The sequence below is a fragment of the Sipha flava genome, unplaced genomic scaffold (genome assembly GCF_003268045.1).
Source record: "Sipha flava isolate LNK unplaced genomic scaffold, YSA_version1 114_pilon_pilon, whole genome shotgun sequence".
Lineage (NCBI taxonomy): Eukaryota > Metazoa > Arthropoda > Insecta > Hemiptera > Aphididae > Sipha > Sipha flava.
The window spans coordinates 752,883-780,427 of NW_020271737.1; the positions used below are offsets into that span (position 1 = coordinate 752,883).

General features: G+C 29.9%; 1 protein-coding gene across 4 annotated transcripts in view; it reads right to left on the reverse strand.

Moving 5' to 3' along the window:
- LOC112690376 (probable G-protein coupled receptor CG31760) overlaps positions 1 to 27,545 on the reverse strand; it is a 247,310-nt gene that overhangs the window by 39,211 nt on the left and 180,554 nt on the right. For all 4 annotated transcript variants that reach the window (XM_025564409.1, XM_025564402.1, XM_025564396.1 and 1 more), the window contains one exon: positions 23,521 to 23,875. In XM_025564409.1, coding sequence (XP_025420194.1) covers positions 23,521 to 23,875 — 355 coding nt within the window. The remainder of the gene's footprint in view (positions 1 to 23,520; positions 23,876 to 27,545) is intronic.

Here is a 27,545-nt window from a genome sequence, read left to right on the forward strand (position 1 = left end):
CAGTTCCCTTTGTTTATATTATTAATACAATAAATTGTATTAAAATAAAAATAGCATTTACGAAAAATAAAATAAATTATGTAGCAGAACACGTATTTATTTTTATTTCGAAATAAATATTGCAGTTAAAGTTAGGGGTAAATCTAACATGTATATAAGGAGGGGGGTCAAATATGAATATAATTAATATTATTATATTATAATATATTATAATATTATCTATTATCATTAAATATGCTCCCTATCCAAAGATATGCATAATATTTGATAATAAATAATTATATTTATTATGTATATCTGTATGACAGTATAATGGTAAATATAGTAAAAATATTAAATCAATCTGTGATATAAAAATCCCAGGGAATGGGGACGATCGTCAAATGACCTTCTTCCCATAAATTGGCCCTTGGCGAAAGTATAGGTTATCAAATAGCACTAAAATAACTTACATACCAGTATGTATGTATGTAAATAGTGTATTTAGTACAGGACATCAGTTATCATTGTCACCAATAGTTTTTCTTTACCTTATTTTTTTACAAAGTTTTTTCAAACAGTAATTTGATTGATATGTTTATAGACATTTTCAAATTGTTTATAATCATCAGTACAATACACGTATATCAAACAGAAATAATTTCAATGAATTGTAATGTATATAATGTCTGTGATACGTAATTTATAACACACAACTTAAAGAGTCATTATATAATAGAAAAATAAATAAAATATCTAAGTAATATTTGCCAATTAATCAAGATCGTTATGGAATAAGAGATAAAACAAACAATTAGTGCGGGGTCGAGTTATCTCAAACTTTTCGAGAATTCGGAAACTCAAACTCGAAAACATAACTAATTCAATGGTTTCATTGTTTCCAAAATTATATTTAATTTCTTTGTTTGAAATACCAATAAGATATAATTTTAATGCTTGAATTCTCATGACTAGGAAATTTTCTCCAAAGAAATTTAAATTTTTTTCTTTCAGAAAATCAATAAGTAAAATTAATAATAATGTATTAATATAAAATATTTATGACGTAATTCGTTCAACAAAAATGCTATGATGACTTTATTTCATGTGGAATGTACAAAACAAACTTTTAATTAAAATACTTTCAAGTCTGATAATGTACAAATAAGGAATAAACGAGTTTTAATCATCATATCTATGTTTGTTTTACTTATTAGATTAAATTCCACGCAGGAACTCAAAAATATTCCATAAACCAGGCATAGAACTTACGAAGATATACTAAAACAATATTAAATTTACGAAGTAATGTAACTAGGGAACTGAAACCACGTTTCTGTTTACCATTATATTTATACTGATAACAAGATCGGAATGCACACTAGAATAATTTTCAGTATACATTTAAGTAAATTTCACTTATGACTTTCTCGTATACCATTTATATTCTCTGAAAGTAGTTAGAATAATAATAAATAAAAATGTAATAATAGGTATATCATTTTATTATATTTTTATTACTTTACATTTTTCAACCAATTAAAGTGAATTTATACAAACAGTATATTGAATGCATTAGATAGGTAACAAAATTGTATAATTTATTATAATTACAAATATATTTATTTTTTTTTTTTTATTAAAATTAAATGCTAAGATTTAATATTTTTAAATATATTTTTATGAATGTTTATTTTCCATATATTTATTGATGCGATAGTAGTATAATTTAAAACTTTAATATGCAACCACCTTACTTCAATAACCTTAATGTTGGTAAGTTATTCACGTAACTTAAAAGTGATGCGTTGATACGTCATCTACTGATTACAGCTTGATTAGTAATTTAAGTTTATTATGAAACTTAGTGGTGATCGATTCACATTTTTCTTACAATCACATTCTCATTGAATTATTTATATTTTATTTATATGATTTCAATATACGAGTGCATGTAAGTATAAATTAAATATTATAAATATTTATTGTTTTTTAAACACAACAGTCTTTTTAAAATAGTATCATGAAATTTATCTAATACCATTTGACAGCAATAATATAAAATATGTAATTTTCATGAAAATGTTTTTTCCATTTTGTATGTTAAAAACAGAGATTTAGTATTTCTTCTGTTTATTTACGAAGTAGGCCATAATAAAATATAAATAATAATAAACTAGGACTAACTGTTTTCACATATAATATGGCTACAATAAATTGTATTATTTCTTATTATATTATTCTATTATATTTGTACAGAGATATTATATTTTAACGGTTATTTACGGAGCAATAATAAAATATAAATTTCAATATATTTCTACCAAATATTTTTTTTTTAATATTTTACTATAAGATAATTTATTCATTTTTTTTTTTTTTTTTTTTTTATAAATTTGAGGTACATATTTTATTTTTTATTTATTTATTATTGATATAGGTATGGTATTAAATATAAGGTTATTAACAGTTGATTTCCATATTTAAATAAAGTGATTTAATTTTATTTTCACGAGGAAGCTGATAAGTTTTTGTCGTATAGTTTCTGAGTTTTACCATTCCGTGAGATGACTATAGATAATTTAATTTTTTTAAATATTGGTCAAATAATAGAAAACACAATTCGAATTTATTTTCAGTTGCTGCTTCTTTTGCTTTTTTTATCGGCTATTTAATTTCCTTTCATGTCGGCGAGTCTGGGAATCCACCTGCGAGGTATATTATTATTATTTTACCTAGTTTGTTTATTATATTTGTAATAATAGGTTGCAATGTATTTGTATTGTATATACTAATCAATTTACTCAGTGAATTGGACAGTATTAAATATTTCTTGTTGTCGGACGAATGTATACTCTTAATGGCTTTGAGTATTGCTACGGCTTTTGCCGTATGTACACTATAGTATACAGGTATTATTTGTTTTTAATTATATTTGCTTATCTTTCGTGAATATTGCTAGTCCAGTATTTTACTCGAATTTTGAAGCATCAGTATATAATATATATATAATATATACATATTATGTGTTCGTGATCTCGAATAATTGTGATATTTCATGGAAAATAATTTTGTACATGCATTTATCTATTGAATTTTTATGGTACTTGGTTAGGTTTAGGTTTACTAAATAGAAAAGCTATTTCGAAATCGGTAATATAAATTATTTTGTGAGTTTGAAATTCATTGTTTCTTATAAAACCTTACTGTTTTATATACAGTGAGGCATAATGTGCTAAACTCGCATAATTTTCCTGAATGATTTTTATGATTTTTGTGTGGACTGGATTTTCTTGATTTTTTTCTATTTTTATTATATATTTAGTTTCATGATGTGTTCTGCAAGGAGAGATTCGCTTAAGAATTATCTTATAATGACCAATAGTGTAATATTTTAATGACTTAAGTTACGATACAAACCTCTTGAACAATCCTAGATAATAGGCAATGTGATGTATCAGTACTAAACATTAGTTACACTAGATTAAACATTATGTGGTAACTACACGGGGTCCTTTGATTTCAGAATTGATGTGTTGTCCAATGATGCGCAAATAAAATAGTAGGTTAACATTTGCTTTACTCGCACATTATATACTCTACGTGAAAACCAAAAACCTAGAAATCTTCGATTCGGTGAAGTATTAAACGTAAAAATAACCACAAACTATCATTATTATCATATTAAAAATAATTATTCTATACACACAGTACCAATTAAATTTATTGTGTCTATAATGAACTTCTTTAACAGTAAAGAAAAAATATATAATAAAATAACGAGTCCATTTTTTTGAACATAATTTACTTATTATAAAAAATTTTAATTCGTCAACAAATTAAAATTAACATTAAAAAATGATTCTAAATAATTTATATATTTATTACTGATGTAAAAAAATATATTTAAGAGGTAAGCAAAAATATTTAATAACCATATGAGTTTTAAATTAAAAATCTTGATCAACTTAAAATAATTGAAAAAAAATATCAGTATGTCAACATTTTTTCATCGCATAATGCACACCTGTTTATTATTTCATATTACATATTTACTAAACAATATATCTACAGAAGACTTAATTAGTCACATAAATCATTCGAACTTTTGAAAATTACAACAAAATCTCGGCTTTTCTGCCTTTATCAATATTAACTATTATAAATAATTTGTTTTGCGCTATAATATGCAGGAATGTATAAACGATAGTTAGAACATGATTGTAAGAAATTACATTTTTCAAAAAAAAAAAATTTTTAATGCAAACCGCATAAAATGTGAACAACTTTCAAATGTTTGTGTTAGGTACGTTTATTTCAAATTTAAAAATATTTCCCAATGTGTCGCTGTTAATTATTCTACAAATAATCCATAAACAACTGAAACGTATCTTGTTAAATGGCATTTCTATTCGAAAAGTTAAATAAAAGTAATGGTTTTGATATTACTCCACAGAAGTGTAAACAAGTACTAATGATATAAATACGAAATTACCAGATGTTTTGATCATAACTGTTCGACGAATAACGTTAAAGTTATAAATGCAATGTTTATTGAATATCTGATTTCATCAGCTTTGAAAAATAATCTTTACCCCAGGCAAAACGCACATTAGGGTTCACGCACGCATTACATTGATTACGGTTAAATTACATAAACATATAATCGCCACTCGAATCATCCTTGTGTGCGTCAAAGAATGCACTACTGCGTATTATTCGATTCCATATCTGCCATGTATAAGCCAATAGTTGTGAAACTCGTGCAATGCACCCGGTAACGAATAGGTAGTATAGAAGTCAATAGCGTATCAACACGGTATAGATATAATAATAAAATGTACAACAAACACGCTCCTGTGCAGTGGCCGACACACGAGATAAAACTAAAGTATACATTTAAACATTCACAGGCTATATACTACATAATTTACCGCTGGTCGATTCCGTACAAAATAATGATAATGATAAGTTTGTTATCAAATTATAATCATACAACAGACCAAAGGTCAACTAGCTGCCGCCTGTGATTTATGTTTGCATTATTTTGAAACTGTTGTTTAAAATTTGAACGCCTAATTAATGTACATAACAAAGCGATTTTCTAACTATGACAAAGAATCACTACATGATTTGAAATTACAAGAAAAAAATATATAAACATTTAAACATATACACACATGCAGAGGGCAATTATCGGAGGATCCCGTGTCATGAAGCCGGAGGGGGGCATATCACCAGAAGAAAAAAGGTTCAGAGTCATAAATTACTTGATTAGAAGGTGCGAAGAAAAAGAACACTAATTATGTCATGTGGTTGTAAATAACTCTTCGTTTGTATTTATAATAACAGAATAATCTATACCTTATATGTAATATTTTTAATATAAAATCATTTATTTTTTAGAAAAATGTCATCAAATATCACCTCCCCCTACAAGTTATATAGTTTTGTTTATAATATCAGGTTTATTCCATGCTTGAGTAGTCGTTTATTCTGTTAACAATATGGACGAGGACCCAATAATTATAATTTAAAATATTTATAACGCGTCTTTTTACTTTACGTATGTTTTATGATTGAAATTTTTTTTTTTTTTTGTTTTCGTTCAACCTGTGGTGACTAATAAATGACTGAAATAATTGTGGGTCTATTTAATAGATTATTTAGTGTTTTGGCACCCATAAAGACATGCATTTGTCACTGTGATCTGGACGATTATCCATCCGAAAGCGAGTGACGCAAGGATGCTGCTTAATTTATACATATATTCTAATGAAAAAAAATATTATGATATTAAAAAAATTAACAATCTATGCTACATGCATAATAAACTAATGAGATAATATTTAAAAACGTTTACATGAAAAAGACAATGGCAGTAGAGGGAAGCCATCCAGTGATAGAAACCTTTGTGACGAAGTTTATACATTTAAATACGTATGTTTAGTATTGTAGTTTTTTTTTTTTTTTTTAGAGAAGATCTCGACACCATTTACGGTTTAGTCGACAGATCGGGTTGTCAGGAAGATTGACGGTAGAAAGACGGGAAATTAGAGAACTAGAATGGGAATGGAGTTTTCTGTGAAAGTTTGAATAACGTTTTTTTGTTAATTGGTCTATTGTTTCTATTTTGAGAACGTTATGCAGGGAAATGTTTGACATATACCATGGTGCTGAGGTAATAACACGAAGTGAGATGAATTAAAATATCTGAATAGTGCGAGTTTGAGAAGGCTTAGCGCCTCCCCAAATTTGAACTCCATGTCCCCAAATAGGTCTCAGAAGGGATTTATATACAATTATTTTTGTTTTGATGGACATTTTTGATTTTAATAAGGGTCGAAGCAGGTGGAGACGACTGTTAAGTATTTTACGCTTGGATTTGAGGTGTGGGCCCCAAGTTAGTCTTTTGTCAAGCACTATACCCAAGTATTTAACTTGGTTTGACGTTAGAATAGGAGAGCCCTGAAAATATAGGGGGGAATATTTTTTTTGCGCAACGTAAATAGTACAGTGATCGATTTTTCTGTATTTATTTTTATTTTTCATTTTGATGCCCAAAGTAAAATTTCGTTTAAGTGATTTTTAAGTGAATTGGCCGCTGTGTTGGGATCATCGTCGGACGCTAGTACCGCCGTATCATCTGCATATGTGGCTAGCATAACTGGTATTATTTGAATAAGGGATGTCAGAAGGGAAAATATTAAATAAGTCTGGAGAGATATCGCTTCCCTGTGGGAGACCAGCAGTTATAGGATAGTATGAAGAAAGTGAGTCACCATGTTAGATATATAATCACTATAAGATCACTTAACCTATGTAATTGTTGAATAGTCGAGTGTTTCGATCTGAATCCAAATTGTGTGTTTGGTATTATTGAGTTTGAACTTAAAATTGGTCTAATTCTTAGAAGAAGGGTTTTGTTGAAAAGTTTGGCGATTGAAGGAAGAAGACTGATGGGTTTGTATGAAGATGTTATGTGTTTGGGATTATTTGGTTTGTGGACTAAAATTATAATAAAAAAAATTCCAAATAAAGGGATAGTAACTTAGTCTTAGCATGGAATTAAAATACAGGTTATTAGTAGTATAGTTTTATTTGGTAGGTGCTTCAACATTTTATTTGAAATCAGATCGTAGCCAGGTAATTTACTTTCTTTTAATTTTAATATAATATTTTTTATTTCATTAGGGGTTGTACGTTTCGCTGGTAGTGGAACAGGAAAAGGGCTATCTAGATAGTTTTCTATAATTTTAGTGTGCTCAGAAGTTGTAATAATATCATCGTGAAGTGAAAATATTTTAACCAAGTGTTCTGCAAAAAGGTCTGCTTTCACTAGATCAAATACAGCTAAATTACCATTTGGTTTGATCAAAGGTGGAATTTGGTCTTTAATTCCTATTAAATTTTTTGTAGTTTCCCATAAGGATCCATCTTTTGTATTTAATTTTTGATATTTTGAAAGGAAGAACTCGGATTTGTTTTTTAATCGTTTTTTATCGACAAGTGATTATACGCATTTTTATCAGATAGATATATATTTAATTGCCAATGAGTGCGAGCTCTACGTTTTAAAGTGATAAGATCTTTTATATTATTAGGGAGGGTTTTTTTATTTGGCATCCTGTGATCAGGTTTGGTTGGTTTTGAAGAGTGAAAGATTGCTGATTGTATAGTAGTTACTAGATTCTGGACCACGTTCTCAATGTCATTGTTTGATTTTAATTTAATTTTTAGATTCGTGGAAGTTTCCATGAATTTTGAGAAGTATTCCCAATTTATAGGACTTTGTGATAACGAGGAACGAAGGGAGCTATAGGTTGGTATGCCTTCAATTTTTAAAATAACTAGTGTATGGTCGGTAGCTAGGTCATTTAAGTTTGAAATGGTATAATTTAAATTTGAAGAATACGAAATAAATAAGTCAAGTATATCAGGGTATCTGTTTTGATGAATAGGCTAGTATGTTGGACCATTCGGAGATATTAGTGTATATTTTCTGTTAAATAATATATTTTTGAATAAATAGCCATTATAATTTTCAGATACACAGCCCTACTCTTGGTGTTTCGCATTAAAATCACTACCTATCAAAAAAGAATTATTTAAAGAATCAAAAAATTGCTCAATTTGTAGCTTAGTGATTGAAGGGTTGGGAGGGCAATATATTGATGATATTGTTAGAGGCTTATTGTTGAGTTTGATTTGGAGATTTTTTACTTGTAAAACTGGTACTTAGAGATTAGGGAGTGGTTGGTGGTGTATATTGGATGATATAATTATAGCTGAACCGGCGTGAACGGTCCCGTTAGGATAGTCAGCTCTTAGTATTTATATCCAGGAAAAAAGTATTTAGAATTCGATGTATAATGAGTTTCTGATATTAGGGCTATATCTATTTTATTTTCGATTAGTGAATTAAGAAGTTCGGGTTCATGTTGTTTTATACCATATGAATTACATAAAAGGATTTTGAGAGAATTTAAATTTGTATAATTAGTCATTCTTTAATAAGATTTTATTTAACAGTAGTCAATAATACTATTGGAAGGTTGATTATTTGTTTAAATTCTGTTAAGAATGATGAAAGGTGATTTAATATATTATTATCAGGAAAAGTATTTTGATATGATTGGTGTTGAGAAGGAGATGTTTTTTTGGAATATGTCTCAGCTGTATGATTTTGTGGGGGATTTAGGAATATTTTGTTATTTTTTAAATTAGAAGCGGTCATAGAAGTTTCCTGACTAGGGGCCTCTCCCTGATTAACATAAGATGTTGTTTTAACAATGTTTTTTGAATAAATGTTGTTTTTACTATTGTTGAGATTCATTTTTTGAAGGTCTTTGTAGACTGTGCAGCCTCTGTAATTTGCAGGGTGAGCTTTTCCGCATAGGGCGTAAGTAGGTGGAAGATCAGTGGACTTCGTACATTGGTTTGTTAGATGATTACCGGCGCAACGGACACATCTAGCAGGGTGGGCGCAAAAAATTTTGGAATGGCCATATTCCTGGCAATTCATACATTGAATGATGTTTCGGTGCTTAAACAGTTCTTCTATTTTGATTTTAGTATGTAGTAATGATTTTAGTTGAAAAATTTCATGATTGATTTCGGCTGATTCGAGATCTATGAAAAATATTGGCAGGTTTTGTTTTGTGATTTTATGTAATACGTTAGATACTTGTCGTATAGTAAAGCCGATTTTTTCGATGGCAATTCCTATTTCATTTGTATTGGTAGATGGATGAAGATTTCGAATTTCCACACGGAATGATTTGTTTTCATGAAGTTGGTATGTGTGATATTCAATTTGCCTTTCTTTAAAGTGACTAACTAATAAATTACTGCTCTATATGAGTCGGACTTATTTGTTTGAATTTTTAAATTTTTTACAGAAGACTCAAAGAAAAAATGTTGGGATCCAATTAAATTTATCAGATCTGTTCTTAATTCAATGAAATTGAAATTCCGCGGGCAAAAATTCGCGGTGGTGATGGAAATTGTGTTATTTGTTATATCGATATCATTGACTGTGGTGTCGTTGACATCATTAGTGGCGAGAGGAGCGTATTTATTAGGAAAGGTAAAGGCAGTTTTTTCTTTTTATTTCCGCTTGGACTTGTTGAAGATAAATTACGTTTTGATTTGTTTGTTTTGGTTTGAAATGCGGAATCGTCAGATTGATTATTGAAAACATCGCTTGAGTCGCTTTGATTACGAGATAAATAAGTAGTGCTATTGCGGATATCATTTGGTAATGATTTAGATTTGTTTATTTTATTTACGATAGTAGATGTATTTTTGTTATTATATCGGTTCATTACGCACTTGTTATCTTATCGACAGCTGCCGATTTGCCCGCGCAGTCGATAGATAAAACGTTGTTGTATAATTATCGTTATATATCTAATTAAAATTACTCAAATATTCGAAATAGTCGGCTAGAGAATTGTTGAAACTCCAGCGTGTTATGAAACTATATTCCGGTTTTATTTCGTTCATTTAACAGTATAACTCACTATTTAAAACCGTAACATTTGCGGTTTTACGACAGAAAATAATATACACTGAAATGACGCACGTGTGTCTTGGATCGAGTTCCAACGACGACTGAAACGATAAATTCTACATACGAAATATGCAAAATGATTATCAATACTGTTTCATCTTTCTAAAGATTAATTCCTGAAACGTCGAACGAGGAAACATTGCAAAACCATGAACTAATTATTTCGTACCACTGCTAAACACTCCAGCTTTTATTATGTTTAATAAATAATAACACGTATTTGCTGAAAAAAAAAGAAAAGTTTTTTTATTCAATATTTTATACAATCATTGTATAACTCATCATCGTATTTCTTCTAGTCCTCCACCTCCTTCTTTATCAACTTTTCCTACTCACCATCCATCATGTGTTTGAAACGGAAAGATACTGTATTAACGGAAGTAATTAAAACATAGCGGGTCATCGTTTTCATCAAATGACTGCAGCTACAAAATATAAAATTATATATCATTGATATATTTACATAGACGTGAGGATATTATTTACCTCTGATAGTGGGTAAGTAACGGAGTTATCATCAATAATTTTGTTGTTGTTATCATTGCTAGCAATCGTGTAGCCAACAACGTCATCCATAGGAGACTTTTTTGTAATCTAACGTTGCGCCAATTGATTGACGGCGAATAGTTTAATCTGTTCGAGAAAACTGCGATCGTGCAACGTGCACGATATATGCATGGCGATCAAGTCGTTATGAATATTTCGAATAATAGTAGCGGTCCGCCACATTAGCACTTACAACGGATTGAATTATAACGAAAAAGACTAAAAAATATCAGTGTCAACAAGAGTGCGGTGATGAGATAGGTTGGTGACGTTGGCATTACTGTAGGAAGTTAAGATGGCCGCACGTAGATATAGGGTTCGATACGCGCAAGCGCGCACGCGAGTCGTGATTGTGCACATAAGTGGTCGAGGAGCGTCTAAACACAGGAATGTACCTTAAGCATTCTGCGCATGCGTATAATTAATCACCACTATCATAATGTTAGGCTGCTACATAGAGTTACTCTATGGGCTGTTATCAATATATGAATCAAATTATTCAAAATTTAACTACATACTTCCTATGTAAATAACATACAGTAGAGCCTCGATTATCCGAATCTTCTTTATACGAACCCTCTATTATCTGAACATGAAAACTCGTATCCGGCTGGTCGGCCAGCTGGTTTATCGAATTTAACAAATTATCATCAATCATTAGTATATGACCAAAATGCAACGGGCTTATCTAAACGACGTCCTCGTGTTTAACTTGTCAGTTTAGTTTGGCTCTCTACCGCACACACAATGTTATACATACGTACAAATATATTACGACTGTCAAGTACTTATGTAAAATACCTTATAAACGTAAACGTCATGTTCTTACGATGGAACAAAAAATAGAAATTCTTGCTAAACTGGACAAAGGTGAGACTAGCGTATCTTTAGCCCGTCTTTATAATAAGGTAAAGCAACAGTTACAGATATTAAAAACAACCGTCATGCAATCATGGATTTTGCGTCAAAAATGGATAGTGATGATGGAATAAAAAGAAGGAAAGTTATGAAAGTCGCAAAATATCATGATCTTGACAAAGCAATGGAAATGTGGTTTATACAAAAACGAAACTTAAATGAACCAATTTCTGGACCACTCATATGTGAGAAAGCTCTTGAGATGAAAACAAAACTTAAGGGCCCTAAAGTTTTTATGGTCAGCAGTGGCTGGCTTCATAAATTCAAATCTCGACATGGAATACGTGAGTCACAAATTCAAGGTGAATTATTATCAGCCGATTCTAGTAGTGCTGAAAATTTTAAGCAAACATTTCAATTATTTGTGGAAAAAGAAGGATATTCTCAAGATTCCGTTCACAATGCCGATGAAAGTGGCTTATTCTGGAAATTTTATTTTATATTTCTAATATCCGAACTTTTGCATATCCGAACTAGGTGCGGTCCCAATTAGTTCGAATAATCGATGTTCTACTGTATTTTCATTTTATTTTAGTTGTTAAATAATAATATTCAGTTTAATTATAATTTTTTTTTTTGTAGTAGTATATTATTGAGATGTTAATTTTGACTCTAGTGTAATGTACTATATATACATTATATTTTTTCATACGTATTTTATAGTTACTACGTATTTACAATTATAACCATAAACTAATGAATAAAAGAATATGAATCACATGCAAATCGCAAAATCTCGAATAGGAGAAAGTTGCAAAACAGCATTAGCAACCAAATATATCCATCCATCTATTATATACCCTCCGCTTATATTTGTTACAATCATTTACTATTTCTATATTGATGTTAAATTAAAGTGTTCAATAAAATATCAGTAATACCGTAATAAGTATTCTTGATAAAGTTATTAACCTAACTCTAAAATTCTTGCATCCTATTATTGTGTAACCGTGATGAACTCACAACTCGGCATACTACACTACTTGGTTTTGATAATTCATACTTGTACTTACTATTAATATAATGTTATTTATATAAATATTAGAAAATATTGAATTTTTATGTTTACGATGTTCGTGAATTGTATTGTTAATACTCAATAAAACATTTAGTATATAGTCTTTGTGTGATAAATGTTGATAAAGTTTGGTTTATGAAATGTTCAAATAGGTAATTGGGTAAATGTAGATACAAATAAACATTATTAAAAGGAATCTCATCATATTAGATAGTTATTGCTGTTTTGATTTATTTTTCAAGTGTATCCGGTGTGTATAATGATTTATTTACGGAAATGGTCAAAGCACAAAAAAAATATAAAATACGTATGTATGTTCAAATTTTGAATAGTTTGATTCAAAACTCATATTATTATATGTATAAATATTATTATCGCATTATGGTGATTTAATATAATATATTGATAACAGCCTAACATAATGATAGTAGTGAATAAATTAAGCGCATGCACAGAATGCATAAGATGCATTATTATATTTAGACGCTCCTAGTGGAGGTCTGTCTGTACGCAGTCGATTAGACCAACACCGTTGTTATCATTTTGTTGTTATCAAAAATAAAATTGTTATCATAATTTTAATTTTATCATAAATTATAAATTTATAATAAATTAAAATAAATACAAATAAATTATTTTATTTGTTACAATGTAATATTAAGATATAAATTTAAAATTTTATTGTTAAATAATGTGGGCAGTAAAGTTGTTCTCAATATTTATTGTTTTCCCTGTATTTATTTATTTATAATTTAGACGTGCTTAATCTTTTAATATAAGAATAGATAAGTATAGGAACATTGATGCGGCCTGTGATTAAAATTAATAGTTGAGTAACAGTAGTACTATAAAGAATTTAAAAATGGTGCTAAACAATACTTTACAATTAATTTACTAATAACCGTTTATCTTAATTAAATAGTCAAATAATAGGCAATTAAATCTCCATCAACGTAAATTTATTATGTAGTAGTTAACTTTTTAATTAAAACACTATTTAAAAACTTCTACCGATTTTAAAACTATTTTTGATTGTCCGAGCTGATTTAGTAAATATTGTGTAGTCAGTGTAGCTGTGTACCAAAAAACAGAATAATATATATATATATAACTATATTAGTAAAGATAACTTGATATGAATGGGTTATTCCACTTAATTATTATTTGTACCAATGTGACATACATACATATTTAATGAAACTCTTAGTTTTTTGATTAAATCATTTTTTTTAATTAAATTTTTCAATTATCTTTGGTGCGGTTTTTTACATTATTATTTTTATTAAAATGGAAGATACTAGATATTTCAACAGTCTGGTACATATCCTAGACAATTCAAATATAGTGAATAATATTTCTCTTCAAGGAGAAACTAATGATTTAAATTTATTTATTACACATTTATCAGAATTAGGTTTTAGCTATGTTGTGGCAAAGTCGGTGAAATATGAAGGTAATAATTATCGATGTTTAGATAGTTATTTATTGAATTTTCAAAAATTAATAATTTTAAAATTAACAAGTGACAAGTCTCTAAATAGTACTATAGAAATCATAATTGATCAATTTTTACCAGAATCATTAAGAAAATATAATTTAAAAAATTTAAAACTTACAGGAGAGTATAAAAAATTTCTGATGCTATACCTAAATTTTTACACGGAAGATCTGAACCATTTGTCAAGGATATATATAATATACTTTCTACTGCTCAAAATATATATTCTGAAAACAGAATAAAAAAGTTAGAATTGGAATATACATTTCATATAAAAACTTAAGATGGTATATCTTAATATTACATTGTAACAAATAAAATATAATTAATTTATTATAAATTTATAATTGATGATAAAATTGTATTTATGATAACAATTTAATTTTTGATAACAACATAATGATAATGACGGTGTTGGTCTAATCGACTGCGTATAGATAGACTCTCCTATAATCTATTCAGAATAAAAAACCTAGTCGGCGGCCGAATACTGCGCATGGACGTGGCTTCATTACGCACGTCTGCCTTCGACACCGTTGCCAGCGAGAGCGCCGCATTATTATTCTACTGTTGACCAGTGACGTGAACAAAGAACTTAAAGTGCATTGTTTATGTAATAAAATAATTAATATTGTTAGTGTGCTTACGTCATGCTTCGACAACGGTCGTATGCATAGAGTAAGAATATATGATCGTATGTCGACGGCCGCCGACGTGGTGCGTCGGAAGAGTAGACAGCACAGTGGGGAAAATATATGACCACCGTCGTTAAAAACTGGTCGCCGCCGACTTCGTTTCTTATTCTGAATAGACTATAGTGGTCGTGCATGACGTGAACGACAGCGTGATAACGGAGGCGGCTGTAAATCTCTAATCACACACACACATAATTAATGCGGGACGTTTTCGATTACGGGCTTATCACACATGCACACGTAAAAACACTGCCAAACATCGATAGGCAAAGAGATAACAAATAAATCAATAACACTCAACTATTGGTTACGAATACATGTGCACGTGGAAACATTGTCAAACATTGATAAGGAAAGTGATAACAATAAATTGATAACCCCCACTTCATCAACACGTCCATATAACGCTACGGCCAAACCAGTATGGACTGGGCAGGATGTGCAATTGAGGATTGAGGAACTGCGAGGGCACCAGAACCGGCCATTCTATCCCACTTATGTAAATTGAGTTTTTTTTTTTCAATAAAAAATGTCTTGTTTAACTGCCATCTACGTACAAATGAACAATTTAATAATGCATTTTAAATTTTAGAATATAATAGGTTTTATGATACTTATAAAATATATAATTGCAAAAGCGCATGTACCAGAATTTAAATATTGCAAATTATATAACTATGATAGTTATTACTATAATAATTTATATTAAGTATTGAAAATGATAATATCAATAATTAAAATAAATTCTAAATAAGAAATTTACTTATATGGAATCGTGTAGGCGACAGCGTTATGGCCGTCGTTGAAGTGGTGGATGAATATGAAAATTGAATTAAGTAAACTAGTTGATTTGAGTAGTGAATTGTGGAAGTAATTGTGCATTGGACATCATTAAGTATAGTGATGAGAAAACACATGATGCTGATGCGAAAATGGAACCCGTCTGAAGTATGAGAGATACAATTGATAAATTGCAAAGGCAAAATTTTATCATTGTGAACACTATTAATCAAAAGTCATTATATTGTAGGGAGCGAGGAGCTGAAATAAAAACCGGCGAATTTACATTTAATTTCTAAAGTGTATATATATATATATATATATTTTACCTGGTGATAATGTAAAAACTAGCATGAATAAATTAATGAATATTCATCAATATTAAACATAAAGAGGAATCACTGAAAGAATAGAATAATATAAAACAAGAAGCGATCGAGAAAACCTGTTCAAACCAACGTTTAATGAAATATAACACATTTGTATTGTTTATAAAATTAATACGATGTACCTAAGTATATGGTCTAATAAAAGTAGTCTACATTCACAAAGTGTTAATCTTCTGATTTGCCAAACCAAACTTCAAGCCATTAAAAAGGAGTGCCTCCGGTCCATATTAAGTAACAAACTCAAATATTACAATCTAATTATTATCATTATATCAAAATAGCACGGCCGGCCGTCGGGCGGCCGCAGTCCCGCACGATCAGCCTTATCAGGCTTCTCCGTTATCTACCGGCAAAACGTACCGTCTTCATACACCAAGCCAGATAATCAACAATCTAAATCCGTCCCACCGTTAATAATACAGAAATCTCGTCTACAGAGTGTGTCAAATAATAATGTCACTTCTCAACAAATTTCCAACCAAACCGACGGTTTCTCTGTGAAAATTAATAAAAATAGTAGAAATAATAAACATTCGCTGCCTCACTCACCTAACTCTCCTTCACAACAAAGTAAAACATTTGTTTCATCAAATCGATTCTCACTGTTTTTAAACTACACCGAGCCCTTGGAAAAACAAAACGACAACCAATCAACCAAGATGGATTTAGAACCTGAAACAACCACACCTGTTATCAAGCCACCTCTACCAATATTCATTCGCGTAGTTAATGACTTCAATGCTTTCTGTAACTCCATCAAAAAGTTAATTAAAGGTGAACATTTCTCATGCAAAAGCTCAACTAACGGCGTAAAACTTTCCACTACATCAGCAGATTCATACCGTTCGGTCATCAAATTTCTGCAAGATTCCAAAACAGATTTCCATACATACCAACTGAAACAAAGTAGAGCGTATCGTGTAATACTGAGAAATCTCCACCACACTACACCAATAAAAGAAATTAAAAATGAATTACTTGCTCACGGTCATACAAACCAGAAATATCACCAATTTTCTCCAACGTAACACAAAACTTCCTCTCCCGCTCTTTTTTATTGACTTGGAGCCAGCCATCAACAATAAAGACATATTTTCGATCAGTTTTTTGTACTACACAAAAATAAAAATCGAAGAACGTCGTGTCAACTAATTAACAATACAATGTCTTCGCTGTCAAGAGTTTGGACACACCAAATCTTATTGTAACCACCCCCCCAAGATGTGTTCGTTGTGGTGATAACCACCTGTCCACTTCATGCAATAAATCCCAGAGTCTTTCAGCAAAATGTGCCCTTTGCTGTGGCGATCATCCTGCAAATTACCGAGGTTGCCCAACTCACAAGGAATTCCAATCTTCACTACAATCAAAAAAAAAACACTTTCTCTCAATCAACTTATGTTAAACCAAATGTTGTAAACGCTACTTCAAACTCATCTACAGGTCCCTCTAAATCATATGCCTAAGCTACCACTGAAAATTCAAACAACCACTTTAAATTCACCTCATACACCGATCCAGACATATCTCTAAAATTGTCATCATTTCTCGAAGAATTAAAAAACCTGATTTGTCCTCTAATCTCTTTACTAACTACAGTTATCAATAAAATTATTATATCCAACGATGGTAAATAACCACCATGTTATCCTTCATCAAATATCCATCCTTCTTTGGAATGCAAATGGTTTATTGCAACAAATAAATGAACTAAAAGCCTTTATCACTGAAAATAAGTTAGACATAATTCTAGTAAGTGAAGCACACCTCACTCCACACTCAACTATCCGTATTCCCGGTTATTCAATATACCACTGTGATCATCCTGATGGAACCACACATGCTGGTTCTGCCATAATAATAAAATCTAGTATTAGTCACGCTATTCTTCCTCATTTCCAATCTACATGCTTTCAAGCCACTAATATATCAATATCATTGAATCATATTCCCACCACTATTTCCTCAGTATACTGTCCACCGGGTAATGCTAATAAAATAACTGATGATGATTTTACACTGTACTTCCAGTCCCTTGGTAACACTTTTTTAGCCGGAGGTGACTTCAACTTCAAACATCAAATATGGGGTTTCAGAGTAACTAATACCAGAGGTCACTCACTTTACAGCTCATTACTTACTAACAACCTCAAACACTTTTCTCCTCCTGGACCAACTTACTGGCCATCACATTCAAACACAGTTCCTGATATTCTTAAATTTTTTTACCATACTCTTTCTAATCACATCAATTATAATTTAACCAATTTATCAGACCTCTCGTCGGATCATACATCCCTCTTGTTAACACTAAACATTCAACATGTCTCCCTAAAAACATTTCCTACACTCACTCTAGGTAAAACATACTGGAGTAAATTCTTCCACATAGTAGAAAAAAACTCCCTGAATATTCCTCTAAAATCTCCCTCCGACATTGACTCTGCCATCCTAGCCCTCACTAATGTTAAAAAAAAAGCCACACTCGATTTATCACCACCCTCAATTACCCATTACAACAACAAAAGTCTCCCCGAATATCTATCCCAATTACTAACTGTAAAACGTCGTGCTAGAAATCGTTGGCAACATACTCATCTCCCCAGCGATAAAAGATACCACAACAATATTACCTGTTCTTTAAAAAATCTCTTCGCAAACATAACAGTAATAATTATCAACACTATATTAACTCATTAATAAAAACGAACTCGCTTTGGAGAGCTACAAAAAAAAATTTCTAAACCAAAAAAATACAATTCCTCCCATCAAATACAACGATAGAACTTTTGCTATTACAAACCTGGAAATAGCAAATTTATTTTCCTCTCACCTAGAAAATAACTTTTCGCCTCATTCTGATATAAATGACATTGATCATACATCCTTCATAGAAAAATCGTTAACCAATGCTCTTCCGATGTCTCTACCTACAAAACACACCTCCCCCTCAGAAGTTCAATTCATTATTAAATACTTACCAAATAAAAAATCACCTGGTCATGATCTTATCACTAATAGTATTATTAAACATCTTCCCAAGAAAGCCCTCTTACTCCTAACCTACATTTTTAATTCAATTCTTCGTCTTTCCCACATTCCCCAAACGTGGAAACATTCTATAATAATCCTAATTCATAAGCCCGGTAAGCCACCTGACTCACCTTCCTCTTATCGTCCCATCAGTCTATTACCCTCCCTCTCAAAAATTCTCGAAAAAATTATACTAAAAAGAATTCTTTCAATCATCACAGAAAGTAAAACAATTTCCAATACTCAGTTTGGCTTTAGAAAAGACCACTCAGCCTTTCACCAAGTGCACAGAATTGTAGATAACATTGCCTCTTCTCTAGAAAAAAAAAACATTTTTACCCATCTATATTCCTTGACGTAGCCCAGGCGTTTGACCGCATTTGGCACAAAGGTCTTCTCTACAAAATGAGATTTTTTCCCGCTCCTCTATACTTAACCCTAAACTCTTTCTTATCACTCCGCACTTTCTAAGTGAGATGTGAAGACGAACTATCCGTTAATTATCATATAAAAGCAGGTGTCCCTCAAGGTAGCATTCTCGCCCTAACACTGTACAATCTCTATTCCGCTGACATACCTCATTCCACCCTCACCATTCTAGCCACTTTTGCAGATGATACTTGCATAAGTTCTTCTAACCGAGACATTAATGTTGCCATCGACAATCTTCAAAATCATTAAAATTTATTACAAATATGGTTCAATCAATGGAGAATAAAAATAAATGAAAACAAATCATCACACATCACATTCACTTTGCGCCCTAACATCAGCCCTCCACTAACTTTAAATAACAATATAATTCCCTTTGTCCATTCCGTCAAATACTTAGGTATTCATCTGGATAAACAACTAACTTGGGCTACCCACATCAAAACTAAAAAAATATCCTTAAAATTAAAACTCCATAGCCTAAGACACCTTCTTCGCTCCAACATCCCACTCAACAATAAAACTCTTATCTACAAACAACTTATTCGTCTTGCAATAACTTATGGCATCCAAATATGGGGATCAACCAAAGTTTCAAATCTAAAATTGTTACAATCCTTCCAATCAATAAATTTACGTTTGTTGACCCAAACTCCATGGTACGTTAGCAACAACACCCTTCACAACGACCTCAAAATTCCCTATCTCTCTGCTTTTGCTTCCACTCACTATAAAAAAATTCCACGCCAATACATTAGCTCATTCAAATACACTTATATCTAATCTCTCTTCTCTAACTATCCCGGATAATCCACCCCGACGCTTAAAGCATAATTGGCCACGCGACCTCCTAAACAAATAAAAAAAAAAAAAAAGTTGAAGTAGCGTTACTGGACGCCTCCTTCATTCAAGCCATCAAGCCCTGTACATTTTTGTTATTATTATTAATTATTGTATTGTCTATACAGATTGTATATATTCGTTTTCTAAAATAAAATAAAAAAAAAAAAAAACCTTTTTAAAAAAATAAAAGTAGTTCAATCATTGTTTTCAGGAACATAAATATAATATTTTTCACTTTGGTTTTGTTTAAATGATAAAACTTCTCAAAATTATGACTATTTATTCGTTTATAGATAGATTTTTTTTTTCTCAGAGAAAACATTGTTACTTAAAAGTATTTAAAGTTTACCATTGACTAGTTAGTGTACAAATAAAAAAATGTAATATACTTATTATATAAATTCTAGAATCAAAATTAATAATGCAAATGTAGATCTTACAATCAATTGTAAAAACCGAATGTTCTTTTCTTGCTTTTATTATTTATAGGTAATTTATTATTCACAGAACCTTAGACTTATTGTTACATAATTATTTTATAATTCTTAAATATTTTAAGAGATTTCTTATATTACCCATGAATAAACACTTAATATAGTAATATTTATAAAATTAATTTTATCAATCATTATTAAACTGTATCATTATTTATTTCATTTTAATTTGATACGGGTACCTAACCAAAAACCTAATTCCCTATTAAAATTATTGTTATCGTGTATAATATTTGTGAATTCAAAAGAGTAAAACTAATTATTTAATTATTACATTACTGCATTATAATTTATTGATACAAATATTATATTATGATACTGAAAATAGTCTATATACGATAACATATGTACTCATTATTTAAAAAAAACACTTGCATTACATTTATACTAGCTTTGTCATATAATATTTTATCTTGCTGATAACAATATTTTAAATTAAAAAAAAAATAAGTTATAAACTTGACGATTTCATTTATTATTATAACTATAATTATTTATTTGATAGATTTTGCCATTATTAGCTCTTATGTTAAATTATTTATCTGCTTTACTAATGCAATTTACATTATTTACACTGGAAAAAAATAATAGTAAAAATAATTCATTTCTATTATTCACAAACACTTTTAATTATTTTATTTATTTATAACAGTAACATCCTTAAAGATCAATGTGATACAAAAAATTAATAACATATAAATATACAGATGATAATAAAAATTATAATTGTTTTTTAAATTGTACTATTTTACTTATACATTTATTATTTTTCAAAAAAGTATATGATATTATTTTTAAGTAAAATATTAATTAATAATAATTAATTACCTAAATAGTTTACAGACAAATCATAAGATTTTAATATAAAGTTTTATTACATTATATTTATCAAAATATCTCGTAAACCTTAAATTCTTAAATTCCTAAAATAGCTTATAAAATATATCTCCATTATATACTAGTTATCCGTCTCCACTAGAATTCATTTTTCGGGTGAATTGATTTATCATTACTTATTTTTAATTTAACGGTACTTGGTTTCGGAGTTTAATCAATTTTTACAGCATTACGCTCTAAACCAATATCTCACCGACTTGTTGTTGATACACTTTTGTATGGATATATTATATTATTTATTTTAATAATAAAAAAAAAAAAAAACTACCCAAAATCATTCTAGAAAAGTATTCTTATTTTTTTTTTTTTTTTTTTTGAGCAACATGCTTAAATTCTATTCTATTTATCCTTCATAAAATGTAGTTTTATGCATTAACTTATTTATGAAATTTGAAACTTCGAAACATAAATATTTTTACAACATTCCTATAATAAAACCTATAATACAATGTAAAGTTTCAAGAAACCTTGTCCATAATGTGGAAATATTGATTATTAATACTTTTGTCCTCTTAAAGTTATATTCATAAATTAATTATACGTATTCTGTCTTCCAATAGTTACTGTCAACGTACAAGAACCATTATCATCAATCAAAGCCTATTTATGACGAAAAGCAAACCATTTATAAGATAATTTATATTTATAATAATAATAAATATAGTAGTAAGTATTTCTTTAATTTTGAATCGTATAAAAGTATACTCCAACTGCTCAGTTATTTATAATAAATATAACATTCGATTAGCATGCATTGAATTGTACATTATTTTTACGCATTTCAATAAAATATAATAAAAATAAAAATATGTGAAGTTTTAAATGAATTACGGTGTGGTTTTAGAATACTTTTATTCTACAAATAAAAACTTATAAAATACAGATATATATATACGAGTATATATATATATATGATTATAACATACTGTATACTGTAGTTTGTGAAATTTATATTAAAATATTATTTATGAATTAAAATTATCATATATATTGATACCTATATTGATTCTAGAACCTTGCATGTTCATAATACGTGAACATATTCCGTGCATTCACATTATTCATACAAAAAAATGATGGTAATTACAAATAAAAATCTTCCTTGTTCATTAGACATTAAAATGTAAAAGTGATAAATTCGCACGTATTTCAGTACGCATAGTTTTACCGTGAGATACTTGTACTTTCATTGTGTTTAATAAACACCAAATTTACTTAAATACAATCAACAATAACGGTCCTATGTTAAAGTGAAACAATTTTGGGTCTATTCGGTGGCCGAACACGTATGTTCTATACATAACATAACATATGCATACTACTACATCGTACATGCCTGAACAAGACAATTTATCAATTAAATTTATTGAAGTTATATTGTTTGGTTTTATGGTTATTATTCAAAATTATTTCGGTTCGGGGAATAGAAGCTGATTTATTAGCCAAATTATTCTGGTAATTTCTGATTACACGGGGTCAAACGATCCTGTTTCAAATCACTCCTATTATTTGATCACGTGCAGTAAAGCCGAAATTAAAGCAATTTAAAAGAAAACCCTTATGAATGTCTAAGTTTGAACTCTTAAATTCTTCTTGAAATTATTTTACCTCTATTTTTCACATAACATATCTTCAATTTTTTTTTTTTTTTTTATTTAAACTCTACAAAATGCTATCCTGTCACGGTGTTCAAATCCTGATAAAATCGGAACTGATTTCACACGATAAAATATTATACAGAAATGTTTTTATTCGAGTTGGGTGTAGTGAGTCAATTTCGCGAAAGGTGACGATACGCAATCAAGTGAAGGCATTATCGATAGTCCGGTGACCACTACTTACTGTGAACCAATCGATTCAAGTTCTATTCGCTCGACGTCAGCGGACGAAATGTGTAAAAATAAAAAAAATGGTTGTGCTTACCGTGCTTGTACTGGCTGTTGCGTTTTATCACGGACTCGGCGGTCTTCCGGGCGATGAAAAACCATTCGCTCGTGTTTGTCAAGTACTTGTACTCGACCGCCAGGTCCTTGGCTAGGATGCCCTCGCCCTTGGGCAACCTGTACGCGTACGGGCAGAACAGCTGATAGTCTTTGTACTGGTGCTGATCGTAACAGTTGCCGGCCGCGAATATGTCGTCGTCAAACTCCACCATTGATATGACGCCGGCGTGCAGCAGGTACTCCGAATTCATGACTTCGGGACCCGCGTACTTCCACAATCTGGTCAACATGTTGGCCCTGTTCACCGCTACATCAGCTTCCACTCGGAACCGTTCCTGAAAACCGATAGAAAATAACAATAACGTTATTCGTATTACCATAAACTCTTGTTGAAATCTAAAAATCGACAATCCCGAATTATAAATTAGCATCCCTGGTTTATTTTCGGTTGGAAATTGAAATATTTGGCATTTTTGGAAATCAGTTTATTTCGATTTTTAACGGTGATCTAACGTAATATATCAGTGGCTGATATGCTAATAATTATGTCAAAATAATACATAAATACAAGATCAGTATTTAAATATTCATAGTGATTGGTTTCACACTGTGGAGATCCTCGTTGAAATTTTTCGTTTGATATTCATCAAAATTCGTTTGTCCCGTTATCTTTTAGTGAAATCACATTTTTTTAATTTTATTTTTAAATTAAAATATTTTAAGCAGACACGAGCAAGGGGCATTGAAGGATTGAAGGCTCCCGTAGTTTTCCTCCAGGCGAAGTTAAACTATACGAGTAACTATACGAGCTTATCACCTACAGCTTTTATACCGAATGAATGCTTATATCCATACACTGTTTTTACGCTTATAATATGAAGTATAGTTGAATCTCAATGTTGTATCAAGAAAAGTTTTGTGAAACTATTTTCCAACTAACGCGATAAAATGTCTGAACTATAAGACGTTTTTATGTCAATATTTCACACGCACATGTTTAACGTTAAAAAATCGTTGAGTAAAAGCTTATCTAATTCAACATAAACTTCCCTGCTTTAAATGACGCAAGCCAATAAAAATTAATTTTTATCTAGTGAAATTTTAACTGATATTTTAAACAAATCATGCGCAACAAAATGCGACGAAAGTATTCTGAAATGAAATATGTTTATAAATTAACGGTCACCAAAACTACACCAAATGTTTCTGCGCGTCTATAATATTATGGTACAGCTCATTTCTTATTACCGAATTTTCTAACTGTTTCTATACGATTATAGTGCCAATTTACGAGGAATAATTGAGTAGTATTAATTCATTAATTGAGTAGGTAGATAATGAATATGAGTATAGTTAACTCAATTGGATATTAGTCAAAGTAGCATAGTGTTTGTGTAAAATATTTCGAACCACGGAATGAACGAGTACTACCAGTACCGAATTATATATGAAATATATATACAATAATATGTAGAGATGCATGATACACCTGCAACTTACCTCGTCCCTGTAGGTAACCAAAAACCGTTTGGTAAATATTTGAACAGTCGCGGTACAGAAGTGTTATTGTTTACGACCAAGTACGTATCAATAAAAACAGCACGTGTTAGTGGTATTAACATACATGACAATTATTTTGACCTTTTAATTGTCATTTTCAATTTGGCCGCGTAATACGCTACAATATGAAAAAACCAACAGGAACCGTCTTAATGATCCCGCACAATCATCGACCGTAATACATTGTTTTAACGATACCACGTGTTTCTGCAATGTTTCAGTCATGGTGCCCTGTATAATATGTTCATATTGACTGCCATATAAATAATCCCTAGAATCCCAAACGCATGTGAGACGAATAATATTTTGTTTATTCTTTACTGTAGAAATAATGCTTTTAATCTTTTTTTTTCTTTTTTTTTTCATTGATGCTGAAGGATCGAATAATATTTCCATTAAATTTTCTTGAAATTAAAATTTTCGTATCTTCAAATTCCCGTGATTGACTATGATCTAAATACGTTTTTTTTTTTCATATTTTCCAATTCAACTTCCGAGCATGTACGTACGTTTTGCATATACCAACGCTGTTGAGTTTAATATTTATTTTCTGAATCCAATTGCGTATATTCCTATACTGTTTACAATAAAATATTATTCATACATCTATGATACATTTTCGTATAAGAAAGTGTGCGGATAAACTGACCAACGGGTATATTAGTTCGTGTTTGTTTATATTGTCACGTACAGAACGTTGTCTTCTGCACATATATCCGCAAATACGTACAGTGGAATCCCGAAGTACCTCACGTTGAAGGAGAACGGACTAGGAGAACCATTCGAAGTACAGTACACTTTCGACGGTTTGAAATTCAGAGGACTGAGTGGAAAATTAATTTTAAGAGGTTTTAAGAAGTTATCGATTTAACGAGAATTCGAAATATCAAGGAAAAAAACGATTCGAATGTGTTGTGTGGGTGTTGAACATATTTGTTATTTAATTGAATTAAATTTATTATTTATAACAGGTACATATGATATAAAAATGTTTTATTTATATATGTTTATATTTAATTAAAGCTGGTATATACCACCAACGTATAGGGTAAAATAAATTGTTTTTTTTTTCACCGGCTTCAACTGCGAAATCGTCATACTTTATCAAATAACGACAAACACTATTTTAATAACTGGACCCATTTTCAGACTAACTGCTTTCAATTCGATTACGACAACTGTTATTTCTGAGGCTTAAAGCAGTAGTGATAAATAACAAATTATATAACTAAAGTGAACTGCAGCAATTTGGAAAAATATAAAATAAATGTAAAAATAGTAAATATAATAATAATATTAATATAATAATAGTAAACTATGGTAAGGTGAATAAGGCTAAAAAGAAAAATCATATACTATTTTTTTGGTAAAATTAGTACCTACATAAGTTGAATCACACTTACAACTAAATTTATCTGAGTTCATATTTTTTTTTAATATAATTAATAAGATAAGATGTTCCTAGCCTTGGCTACTGACATTTACAATGGTATATTTTTAACTGTTAATACATGGTTATTAGATATTTTATAATAGTGAGATACAAATTAATTAGGTATCTACAATATATACATTAGTGATTTTTACGTCAATTTGACGTAACTATAGGTCGTTATAATTCAAATGACAATGAACTGATTAATTAATTATAAACAAATAATATAATTAAATTTAACAATAATACTGCGAGTAACTAACAGATAACTGATACTATATCAGTATTATAGTAGTATACATTAATATTATTTTCAACAGGTAACTAAGTGCATATTAAATAAATAAATTCAAACTATAGAGGTTCTGACCAAAAATAATTGAATTGTTGATTATCTACTGATGTCTCCATCTTATTTTTTTTTTGAAATTATTAAAGAGGGCCAAAATACACGAATGTTCTTCGAACTATAGAGGTTTTCGAATCATCAAGAGTCTACTGTAATATGTAATATATAGTAACACTATACCGAAACCGAAAAAACTATTACTCAGTTGACAACGAAACGACACGAGAATATATCGTACGTGAGACATTTACGTTTTTATTTCGTTGCGGATTTATAAGTATCTTTTTCGATATTACGGTAAGACAGTATATGTGTACCATAATATTTTTACAAAGGTCACGTATAGTTGAGTTTTCTTTTTGATGAAAATTCTTGTGTATACTTTTTTCATTTTGGGATTCATAAGTTTTATAAGCATCACATGAAAATTACAATCATGAACGGGACAAAACTATAATATGGTTACTTGGTGGCGTAAGAAACTATGTGAGAATCCTAATTTTTAAGAAAAAACTTATTGGTAGTTTTAAAAATAAGCAGACAATATAAAAAAAACCGAAAAGTGTCACAGGGGACCCTCGGAAGATGTGAAAACATATAAATGAGCTTAGGAATATAGATTTTTTATGGATAATTTGAAGTAAATATTCTTCATTTAAAA